This window comes from Podarcis melisellensis (assembly GCF_964234715.1).
Source record: "Podarcis melisellensis genome assembly, chromosome: 1".
NCBI lineage: Eukaryota > Metazoa > Chordata > Lepidosauria > Squamata > Lacertidae > Podarcis > Podarcis melisellensis.
Genome location: NC_138528.1, coordinates 115633755 through 115646180, shown reverse-complemented (window position 1 = coordinate 115646180; position 12426 = coordinate 115633755). Strand labels below are relative to the sequence as shown.

At 43.9% G+C, this 12426-nt stretch overlaps 1 protein-coding gene across 4 annotated transcripts in view; it reads left to right on the top strand.

The window, feature by feature from the left end:
• The window catches only part of RAPGEF4 (Rap guanine nucleotide exchange factor 4), a 164215-nt gene that overhangs the window by 14024 nt on the left and 137765 nt on the right, over window positions 1-12426 (top strand). For 2 of the 4 annotated variants that reach the window (XM_081912218.1, XM_081912216.1), the window contains exons 2-3: window positions 1916-2058; window positions 6858-6946. In XM_081912218.1, the coding sequence (XP_081768344.1) occupies window positions 1916-2058; window positions 6858-6946 (232 nt within the window). Of the gene's footprint in view, window positions 1-1915; window positions 2059-5436; window positions 5687-6857; window positions 6947-12426 lie in introns of those variants that run through there. The other 2 variants (XM_081912217.1, XM_081912215.1) reach the window with 2 other exon arrangements.

Sequence of the window (12426 nt, the reverse complement as noted above, 5' to 3'; positions counted from 1 at the left end):
TCCATTTTTTCCATCCAGATTTTTATATACTTGGGAGTAGAAACTCCAGTTTTACTTCTTTTTACTTTTTCAAATCTGGATGTCCCAAATGTTCCCACTTCCAACTTTGTCCAATTCTTGTTGTTCATGTTGTTCTTGTTGATCTCTCTCCTCTTTTTCTCCCTTTTCTCTTCCTGTTTTCCTGCACAAATGTTCTAATTCCAAAAGCCTCTGAATTCCTCTGCAATGGCTCTGTTATTCAGGAACAAAACATAATGCCAAGTCCCTTCCATTCTTCAATAGATAAGTCTATTGTCTGCTTTAAGTATGTAAGCCTCTGTAGCCAAAATAGTGTTCCATTTCTGCAGTTTCCCAGGAGATAAAAAGTTCTGTTCAGATTCAATGCCAACAACTTGTAATATCCCTCAGTTCCTCTAGGTGGATTGCAATAACTCAGTTCCCTTCCAGATCACGTCCACCAGTCAAAGTAACTTATTATTCCTTGTTTTAAACATTTTAAAACCAAATTGTAACAAATGTAACCGGCAAAGTCCTCGTAACAAATTTCTCATTTTTGTTCTTCTGCTTTGACAGCTCTTTGACAGCTGTCAAAACCTCTCCTTGTCTTCTCCCGGCGCTCTAACGAAAACGCTCCCAGGTTCCGTGGGGGGGTTACTTTTTTGATCCAATTCCACTATTCTCCTCCAGCTCAGTCTTATAACTTTCCATCGCGAAATTTAGTGACTTTATCAAAATAGGGTTGCGCTAGATCTTAGATATTAAATCCATTACTTTAGCTCCTCTACAACAGGGGGGGGGGCTGACTTCCTTTTTACGCCTCCCCCGCTCGTTCCGAATTTTTTATAAATTTATCGCCTTTTTTAATCCAAGTTCCAATTACTCACGGGTTGTACTTTAAGTCCGAATTTCCAATAGAAGAAGTCAGCGCTCTCCGTCGAATGGCATGCGGCTTCACTCGGCAGGGGAAGCGGAGGACTCAAAGCACCACCCCCCCTCCGTCACCCGTTCCGTAGCCTTTAAAAAGGCTCCTTCGCGGGTCGGGGGGGCTTAAAAGGTGCCAGCCGAGTCACCATGTCCATGGGTTTCAGCGCCCATGGTTTTTAAGGGTCCCCGCGTCGCCGGCGCGGTAGGACCCAGCCCCTGCCGAGCAGGCTCCCTCCGGAGCTCGGAGGGAGTCCGCCATTCGGCGATGGCGCCAACCCGGAAGTGTCCTCATTTTTCAATGTTTGCAGGTTGGAGTAATGCATCAGCTGTACTCTTTGGGTTCTTCTAGGTTACCTGTTTATTAAGCATTCATCCTGACTTGTTTGCACAAAGCTTACATGATGGTTCCATTGCACATGGTCTTTATTTAATATTTATTCTGATTCATTTGTGGGAAGGTTGTAAGACAATAAGTATTCATCCTCCATCCATCCTGATTTGTTTGTGGGCTGTTCTAAATCTTCCCATTCATTATTTGTTCATTACTTTTCAATGCATTTTCCCATCACCTTCCTAACCAGAAAAATCTCAGTTTCTTTTTAAGAATTGAGTTTGTTGTGCTAGGGCGGCAGAGTGCTTTAATCCACTGTGCAAACCTAAGTTCAACTGTTTGCTTGAATCCTTGCTGCAAAGCGCTGATAGTCAGGAGCCTCTAGAAAAATATTTTCACTAGCTACTTAAGCATTACAGAATTCTGTGCGGCTCATCAGAGTCGGAGCACTTTTCTGAAGTTCCTAGTTGAAGTTATAATCATCTCCTTTCTGTACTGACACTTATAGCCTAGGATAGGTTGGTATTTGTTGCTGAAGGGTTGAGGGTGTGTGTGTGCATGTGTGTAATAATCATCCATAGCCTTTGGGAAAAGGTAAGCTATGAAGAAAAAAACCCATTATTTGATAGACAGGCAAACATCTCATTTCTGTCCTTGCAGGCCTTTGGAGCGCTCTGGTGAAGATGTGGATATTATATTCACCCGGCTGAAAGAAGTGAAAGCTTTTGAGAAGTTTCATCCAAATCTTCTCCAGCAAATATGTCTCTGTGGCTATTACGAAAATCTGGAAAAAGGAATTACACGTAAGATGTTTTTTCTCTCTTTCTGTGGATAAGAAAATCTCTTAGCAGTAACCAGAAATCACAAGGTCTCTGAATTATTAGAATGGTAGTAGCATAGAACATTCTTTGTAGCTGTGGTTAGTTTGACTACAGTATTATCAGTCTTTTAAATCTTACTTCCATTTCCGCTATGTAGTTTGCGAAAACTCTTATTTTTAATAGGAAATCCTTCAGTTTTATGTAAATAAACCCTTTACAATTGTTAGAATAGTCTACAGCAAACCTGGGTCTCCAGCTGTTTTTGGACTACAATTCCCATCATCCCTGACCACTGGTCTTGCTAGCTAGGGATGATGGGAGTTGTAGTCCAAAAACAGCCAGAGACCCAAGTTTGGGAAAACTCTGGTCTACAAAATCTTTGCATAGGGGCCTGGTAACACTTGACAATAAACTTCCAGACTCTGGCTGAGATGCTGCCTTGACAGCAATAAAGGCTAATGACACAGGGAGGACACACAGTTAGCCCCATCATCAGTACTACATCTGTGCATACTTGTGAGACTTTCCAAATATTGTTACCCCCTCTCTGGTTTTCTTAAAAAGCAGCATTGATAAACTACAGCAAAACCTGCAGAATATTATGTACATACTTCTGTCACATACAAATAAAACTGAGCAGGGACACTGTCAAACTATTGAGTCATTGATTGCATCACCAAGGCTTCAGCTATCTGTGGCATAACCTTGTCATAAGGAAATGTGAATGGTTGGAGGTCTGGCATTAACACCACTGCTATTTACTTATCTGGTATAGAGGAACCATACCTTGTCAAAAGGATCGTTTGACAGCTCTAACAACCCCTCTGTGTTGCGTTAGGTCAGGGGTCAGCAAACCTTTCCAGCAGGGGGCCGGTCCACTGTCCCTCAGGCCTTGTGAGGGGCCGGACTATATTTTGAAGGAGGAAAAAATAAACGAATTCCTACGCCCCACAAATAACCCAGAGATGCATTTTAAATAAAAGCACACATTCTACTCATGTAAAAACACGCTGATTCCCGGCCCATCTGTGGGCCGGATTGAGAAGGCTATTGGGCCGGATCTGGCCCCCGGGCCTTAGTTTGCCTACCCATGCGTTAGATGCTCAGGAAGAGCTGGAACCCAAACTTTCCATTGCCATCCTTTCCGAGATGGACCTTTGAAGTGATCTCTTTTAAGTGGCCAGCATCGTACAGTATAGCAGTTCTTTGCGTACAAGGGGAGGTTCCTAATAGGTGTTTAGTGACAGAAGGGCCAGGAACAGGGCTCTGGAGGGAGAAGGAGAAGGGAGAAAACTGTTACAATGCTAAGATTACTAGAATGCCGCTTAAATATCAAGTGATGACTACTTGTAAACTAGCTATCGCTCATCAATCACCATAGACAGAAAAGTCACATATGGCTTCTAGGTTGCCGTCTGGAGAGACAAGCCACACAGCTCTGAAAGATAATGCTACCACAGTTTCTCCTGACTCAGTCCTGCCCACCCCACATCTGTTTTCCTGCCTCCCCCTCTCCTGTTTGCTGAAGCAAGAAGGATTCTTGACTTGCTGCACAGCAGATGGGAGATGAATGTGAGAACAGGACCATAACACAAGCAAGGTGAGAGAAGCCATGGCTTCATCCTCTTCCACATTGGTGGGACATGACAGTTTTCAAGGATGTGGCCTAACAACCCGGCTCCATCAGTGGCAGACTTTGGGCTTTAAAATTTTGGCAGCCCCCTGTGCAATGCCAAAATTTCGTGTGTCTCCCCCCCCCCCTTCTGTTGTTCATTATTGTTATGGTGCCCTCTCGGCTCGGCACCCAGTGCGGACGAACTGATTGTGCTCCCCTAAATCTGCCTCTTGCTCTAGACCCCCTGCCCATCATTCCAGACACAATGCTTTTCAATGGAAACAGCTTCTGTCATGACTTCTTCTCCCATTGTGGTGTTTTGGTCATCTGTACTCTTTGTTACCCTCGAGGCATGGGTTTTGCACCTCTTCAAGGGAAGAAAAGTCAATCAAGGAGGCTGTATTTATTTCTGGGATTGTATCGGCATAGCGCAGAGATGAAAAACCAATTTTTGGCTCCATGGGGTAAATTTAAGAAACATTGGGGCCACCCGCCTGTCAATCACATGGCGTCATTATTTGACATCACCTCTCTACAGTTTCATGTAAATGTTTTGAAAGCCCAGGAAACCAGAAGAGATCTCTGTAGAATTCCACAGAAAGGTCTCCCACAGGAAGCAACAACAAGCTCCACTTACCACTTCATAGAACAGGCATAGGCAAACTCGGCCCTCCAGATTTTTTGGGACTACAACTCCTATCATCCCTAGCTAACAGGACCGGTGGTCAGGGATGATGGGAGTTGTAGTCCCAAAACATCTGGAGAGCTGAGTTTGCCTATGCCAGTCATAGAATCCTGCAGTGAATCCTGCATAGAATCCTGCAGTAGAATAATTGCAGAGAAGCTCAACCCACACAGTTGTGTCCTGAAGGTTACTAAAAGCTGCCAAGAGATCTAGAAGAACCAGCAAGATCCTACTTCCCCAATCCATATCTCTCCTGGTAAAGGTAATTAGCCGGGACAAGCAAAGCCATCTCTGACTGGATGCCAAATTAAACAGCTCCAAACTGAACTTGCATCATGCAAGAACCGAAGAAGTTCCACAGCCACCATCCACCTTGGCCACAACGGAGTTCTGGCGTGCATTGTCAGCAATATGCTGACGGCACGCAGCTCTGTTTCTCCTGTACGTCTGCAGATGTGGCAGGTGTATACTGGACTGTTGTCTTGCCTCAGTATTGGACTGGATAAAAGCTAACAAACTGAAGCTCAATCCAGATAAGACTGAGGCGCTGCTAGTGAGTGGTTCCCTAGACCCGATAGATGGGAGGGTGCCTGCTCTTGAGGGTTATAATCCCTCTGAAGGGACAGGTACGTAGCTTCTTCATGTGTTTCTGTGAGAGGTCCAGAGGGCTGGAACACAAGAACGGGCCTTTTTTGTGGTGGCTCCCCATTTGTGGAATGCTCTCCCCTGGAAGACTTGCCTGGCCTCTTCATTACATATCTTTAGGCACCAGGCAAACACATTCCTCTTCCCCAAGGCCATCAACAGTTGATGACCTTTTAAACTGTGTGTTTGTGGGGAGGGGGTGTTCTTTCATTTGTTACTGTCTTATGTATTTTTGTATTTTAATATTTTAAATCACCCTGTGCTTCTTGGATGAAGAGCAGTATAGAAATTAAATGAATGAATAAAAACAAAAGATTAGCCTGTGGTTCTCTTTAAAAAAAAAGAGAGAGTACTGTCTCTTTTTAGCTGTATCCACCCCCAGTGCTCGGTCCCAAGGAAACATTGATTATATGATGCAAATAGGCCAGGCATGTCTCCTGGATCTTCAGGTCTAGACAAGATGAACCATGGGTTGAACAGACATGTTGCGGGCATGAACTGAACCATGTACCCTGCCCACATTATTGGGTGTCAGAAACTGACGCTCATCCAAGACAAACACAAAATTAACATGAAGAGAATGCCTCTGCTATTAACTCAACACCAGTGGTGGAGTCAAGGTCAGAGCCATTGCAAATGCATCTATCTGAAAGAAGAAAAGAAAAGTTTGGCAAGTTACCAAAGATTCTCTAACCTTTCCAAAGACAGGGTGGGGGCAAAATGCAAAAGTCCAGTAACTATACAAACAAGAATGTAAAGACCCAGAGATTTCTTCTCTGCCTTCACCACTACAGAGTAGGCTTTATGATGCACTCTAGGCCATGGGTAGGCAAACTAAGGCCCAGGGGCCGGATCTGGTCCAGTCGCCTTCTAAATCCGGCCCGCGGACGGTCCGGGAATCAGCGTGTTTTTACATGAGTAGAATGTGTGCTTTTATTTAAAATGCATCTCTGGGTTATTTGTGGGGCCTGCCTGGTGTTTTTACAGGAGCAGAATGTGTGCTTTTATTCAAAATGCATCTCTGGGTTATTTGTGGGGCATAGGAATTTGTTCTCCCCCCCCCCAAAAAAATAGTCTGGCCCCCCACAAGGTCTGAGGGACAGTGGACCAGCCCCCTGCTGAAAAAGTTTGCTGACCCCTGCTCTAAGCCATGTTTGAGAAAGAAGAATAAGAAAGGTGGGGGGGGGGGTTGAGGGGAGATACCAAAGTAGCAGTAGAGATGGGAAAACACGGGCAGTAAAAAGGCAAACTTAACCCAAATATAGAGGTTTTGGAAACTGCTCTGTCTCCTTGAAAGTATAACTTCTGATCTGAACATCAAAATGGGTGAAATGGTTCATTGTGCAAACTTTGTGCACTGATGGTTTAACCTGTACACACCCACCCGTTTTGTTGTTTATGATGGGATATCGGTAGAAAGCAATAAGGGAGGGTCTACATTTTAAAAAAATTAATAATTTTTTTTAATTGTCAAACTTTAAGTAATCCTGAGGGTTGTAGTTTGATGTGGGTGCTAAACATTCTTTTAGGGGTTCCCTATCCCCACCCATAGTACTGTAGAACCCATAGTTTGTTTGTTTTTTAAGGAAAGAGAAGTAATATTAATATAGATTTGCCCCTTGTTAGAAAGCAGTTGTCACACATTAGTCAGCATCAACCATATAGTTACTATATGGTATGTCAACAGCTATGGTTAGTCACCTTACAAGTTAAGAATCAGTTGTTCGGAAACAGATGTAGTCCCTGCACAGTCGTATAGTAATGGTGGTTGAATATACCTTTTAACCTGAGTCCTTTTCTTTTTCTTTTCTTTCATTCTTTCTCTTTCTCTTACAGTATTTCGCCAAGGTGATATTGGAACAAATTGGTATGCCGTGCTGACGGGATCTTTGGATGTTAAAGTTTCTGATACGAGCAACCATCAGGTAAAATTACATCTCTGACATGGCTTCAATTGTCTGAAGAAAATGTTACCCTACAACTGGATAAAACTGTTGAGGGGTTTTGTCGATATTGTGCTCTTTCTCCCACCCCTCAGCACACACACACACATTGACACTGGTGTCAAATATCAAATGTCTGCGGTAGCAGTGTGAATTGCTTTCAGATGTGAAATATTTTGTGAGCGCTTCTCAATTTCTTTTCGTTACTACTGTGGGCGAGGGAGTCTGTGTCATGATCCTAACCATCTGTGACTTGGGCACTGATTCAAAAGCCAGAGTTTAGCAACCAGGGACCACCTGACTCTGAAATGTGCAGATTGGAGCTCAGAGTCGGACCCTAACAAGGAATCGGAGCCTTGCCTCCCCCTCCCAAGAAAATCATGCTTGCTTACCACAGACATGTCCTGAAAGAGAAAAAAAGGAAAGCGATCCAGTCCTCTACTAAAAACCAGAGGGTTGACTCTTCAAGGATTTCCATTCTTCAGTGAGGAGGCAGGGCCTGCCTAAAGGCCTGGAGCGCCTCTGCCACTCAGAGTAGACAATTTTGAGCTGGAAAAAACCAATGATCTGCCTCCATACGAAACAGCTTCCTATGAAGGGATCTGTATTTTTATGATAATTTGCAAAATGCCATGTATACAAGTAAATATTGTGTGTGGGGGGGTGGACAATTAAGATAGAGCTGAACTGCAAATGTGTGTGTGGGGGGGAACCCATCACTTTTGTTTGTTTCTGAAAACAGCTGTTTAATGTTATATGGCTGATTTTTATGGGGACAGAAGTTGAAGCAGCAAGGGAGGAACTCAGCAGATGTTGGTATAGTGTTGGAATCCTCTTGGATTTTCATGCTCTTCCTGTACAGGTCTCAGTGATGGGTGGATGCTTCTGAATTTCAGCCACTGGGAATCACACATGGGAAGAGTGCTGTTTGGGCTCAGGTCAGCTTATGGGCTTCTCATGGGCATTGGTGGCCCACCTTGAGAACATGAAGCTGGTCTAGATGGGCCACTAGCTCTTCTTACATTCCTAACTTCTGGCTTCTCATATGCAGTGGCATCTCATATGTTTAACATTTTAAACCAAAGGATCTAAGCTTTTCCCCCCTGGAAGAAACGGTGGGGGGAACTCGCCACAAAGTTTGTTTATTGCGGGCCTAGTGGCAGCACCACCTCCCTCCCCTTGCAGTGGCTAAATGTAAGATGTGATTCATAAACTCAAGCAGACCACGATCTGGGTTAGAAATGGCCACAACTTTACGGGGACGCTGGTAGTGCTGTGGTTTAAACTACTGTGTTGCTTGGACTTGCCGATCAGAAGGTTGGCAGTTCGAGGCCCCGCTATGGCGTGAGCTCCCGTTGTTCAGTCCCAGCTCCTGCCTACCTAGCAGTTCGAAAGCATGCAGTGCAAGTAGATAAATAGGTACCCCTCCGGCGGGAAGGTAAAGGGTGTTTCTGTGTGCTGCTCTGGCTTCGCCAGAAGCAGCTTAGTCATGCTGGCCACATGACCCAGAAAAACTGTCTGCAGAAGCGGACAAACACCGGCTCCCTCAGCCTGTAAAGCGAAATGAGCGTAGCAACCCCAGAGTCGTTCGCGACTGGACTTAACTGTCAGGGGTTCCTTTACCTTATTGATTACAGATATAGGTGGATTTTTGGCTTGGGTGTTGGGTGTGTATCCATTCCAGCCTACCCGCCCTCGACAAAACGACTACAGTATTTTTCGCTCTATAAGACACACACCAGACCATAAGACGCACCTAGTATTTGGAGGAGGAAAACAAGAAGAAAAAAATTCTGAATCCCAGAAGCCAGAACAGCAAGAGGGATCACTGCGCAGCGAAAGCAGCGATCCCTCTCTCTGTTCTGGCTTCTGGGATAGCTGCGCAGCCTGCATTCGCTCCATAAGACACACACACATTTCCACTTACTTTTTACGAGGGAGAAAGTGAGTCTTATAGAGCAAAAAATACGGTAATTGTTTAAAGTAAGGGAACTCAGTTCCTTCTTAAAAATAAAAAAACCCAACCTGGATATGTGTACTAGAAATCAACCCGCCTCCAGTTTAGACATGAAATATACGGTGGTACCTCGGCTTTCGAATGTAATCCATTCTGGAAGTCCATTCGAGATCCGAAACATTTGAAAACTGAAGGTGGAAGCCTCAAAATGGAAGCCTCAATACAGAAAAACTCAAAACAGAAGCCGCGTTTCCTGTTCAACTTCCGAGGAGCGTTTGAAAACCGAGGTATTTACTTCTGGGTTTTTGGCGTTTACGTTCCGAAACGTTCGACTACGGAGGCGTTCGAAAGCCGAGGTACCACTGTACCAGCAGTTGGTTTAGGGAAATAATAAACTCAGAATTTCACAGGCAAGTGTAATACTGGATTGTATGAATATCTGTAGAATGATGGCATTGCCACAAGAGGGCAGTACGAGAATGCATTAAGTTTTTTTTCCTTTTTTTAATCGCTTGAAAATAGGCCAGCTTAAGCGCCCATGCAGTTATAGCATTTTTCTTTCTATGGGAATTCGTGCTTGTTTATGGGACCAAACCTACAAAGTTTACGAGGCAATAAAATCTAGCCTACCTAAATCTCTGTGGGCATACTATAGCTGTCCAAGTAGGATAGCGATGGCAGTTCATGGGTACCAGTTTGGCCACATTAGGGGTGACAGTAGCTGCTTCTTCTTCTTCTTCTTCTTCTTGTTCTTGTCATCTTATTATTTTTATTATTATTAAACTTGTATACCACTGTATACCCGCAGGTCTCAGGGCAGTTCACGACATTAAAATCTCAATATAAAACCACAAAATGCACAATAAAAACAAAAACAAGGACAGCCCATTAACCCCCCTCCCGAACACATTTTAGTCACTTGCACATATGCCAGCTCCCCACTCGTTGTTACAGAAGCAGCAGAGGAAACAGGAAGCCACAACTGCCCGTCTGATTTTGCCACTGTTGGCATAAGCAAGGAGATTGTTGGCATTCTGTTTTTTAAAAAAAAATATATTGACGTTTCAAGGATTATACAAAAAGAAAAAACAAAATATAACAAAAATACAAAAAATACAAAACTAAAACAATTTAAAAACACATAAAATTCCATTCACTTATTTTCTTTTAACTTACTTCCCAGACCTCCTCATACCTCCCCTTTTTGTATCCCAATTCAAATTATTAATTCAGCAAATCCTCGCCATTAGTTTTCACTTAATTTTCAACCTTTCTTTCTTTTTTTTCTTCCCCAATTTATCTTATTCATTACAGCTGAAAACCACTTAATTTCTAACCAACATCATTCTAGCATTCACTAATTTTATAGTATTTCCCCAGATAGTCCTTAAATTTCTTCCAGTCTTCTTCCGCCGTCTCTCTTCCCTGGTCTCGGATTCTGCCAGTCATTTCTGCCAATCCCATGTAGCCTATCACCTTCATCTGCCATTCTTCCAGGGTGGGTAGATCTGGCCATGTGCAGTGTGGGATAGAGGCGGCAGACCATTTTAGGCATGTCCAATTGATGCGTATGTCCTTTTGGACCCAGAAGAGGGCAGAATGGGGTGCTGGGGGCAGGACATGGAAGCCCAACCTGAAATGGTCATCACCTGTACTTCTAGCTCCTTCGTTGCACTTGGCAGAAGAAGTGGTACCTCGGTTTACGAACTCAATCCTTTCCAGAAGTCCGTTCTTCAACCAAAACCGTTCTTAAACCAAGGCACGCTTTCCCTAATGAGGCCGCCGGTGCCCTTCCACCGTTCTTAGACTGAGGCAAAGTTCTCAAACCAAGACACTATTTCCGGTTTTGCGGAGCTTGTAAACCAAGTCGTTCTTAAACCGGACTGTTCTCAAACCGAGGTACCACTGTAAGTTTGGGAACTGGCAGGGGGCGAAGAGGCAGCAGAAGCATATAGACAGCAGGTAGAATGCCTGCGATTCTACCTGACAGTCACCCAGAATCTTGTCACAGGCATTTTAGAAGTATCAGATAAAGCAGAGAGGAGGAACCTCTGGGCCTTCCAGATGTTACCAGACTGCTGCTCACGTTACTCTTGATAATTGTTCATGCTGGTTGGAGTTGATGGGAGTTACCTAAGGAGACCACAGGCTCCCCAGCCCAGAAGTAAAGGATAAATGCTAAGCATTTTTTCAGGATGGAGAAAAACCTGAAAGGGTTTCTAAGAGGCAAATCGTTCTGCTTGCCTACTCCACTCCCCCCCCCCCACAGAAAAAATAATGATTTTTGCGCTTTTTAAGACCTTTTCGGTGTAAAGATACTGTATAGGCTTTATGTGCTGGTTAACAGACAATAGCTTATTGGGATCAAAGGGGTCTAACATTCAAGTATTTTCCCCTAAGATATAGAATATCAGCTTTTGAAGTTTTTCTCCACCTCCCATTCCCACCTCAAGCAATTTGTAACCTTTGTGGCCCAGAGAAGACAATAAATGAGTTAGGACAGGCTGGACATTGAAGATTATGGTGCAGTTTGTTGAATACACCGTGTGAAATAAATTTGCCTGGTGGCTTTTAAAATGGCTTTTAACAACACAAGCCTACTCAGAAGTAAGCCTCACTGAGTTCAGTTGAATTTACTCCCTGGAAAGTATGTATAGGATGGACCAAAGCTTTTAAAAAAAACATTTCCCATAAGACGTTTTTGTAGGTTGTTGTAAAGGTACAGGGACCCCTGACCATTAGGTCCAGTCGTGGCCGACTCTGGGGTTGCGGTGCTCATCTCGCTTTATTGGCCGAGGGAGCCAGCGTACAGCTTCTGGGTCATGTGGCCAGCATGACTAAGCCGCTTCTGGCGAACCAGAGCAGCACATGGAAACACCGTTTACCTTCCCGCCGGAGCAGTACCTATTTATCTACTTGCACTTTGACATGCTTCCGAACTGCTAGATGGCCAGGATTGGCTTCCTATTGCGCAGGCACTCTGGAAACAATAGCAGAAGCCCAGTGCCGATATACGTATAAGCTGAAGAAACTACTGTATAGCTTAGGGCCCTGCTCTCTTGCCCCCCCCCCCAATATACTACTTCTTAATTGTATTTCACTATTACTATACTACTTCTCAATTGTATTTCAGTTTAACAATTACTTTGATAAAATACATACTTTGTTATGTGCAAATGACTTTAGATACCTATTAGGTTCATAAATAGCATATATTCAACACAAAAAACAGTGACAATTTGTTGTTGACAAAGGACAGCTGGACATATAAAGGGCCCCATTACCTTCAGTAGCTTAGGGCCTCATCAAACCTAAATCCGGCCCTGCAGAAGCCGCATCGGACGTTTGGCTTCCAAAATAAGTTCGAAAACCGGAACACTCACTTCCGGGTTTTGATTGTTTGGGAGCCGAAACGTACGAGTATCAAGGTATTCGACAAACATGGTACGACTGTATGCTATTCTACAAACTGTACAAGTTAGCCTACAACTTTCATATTAGAGTT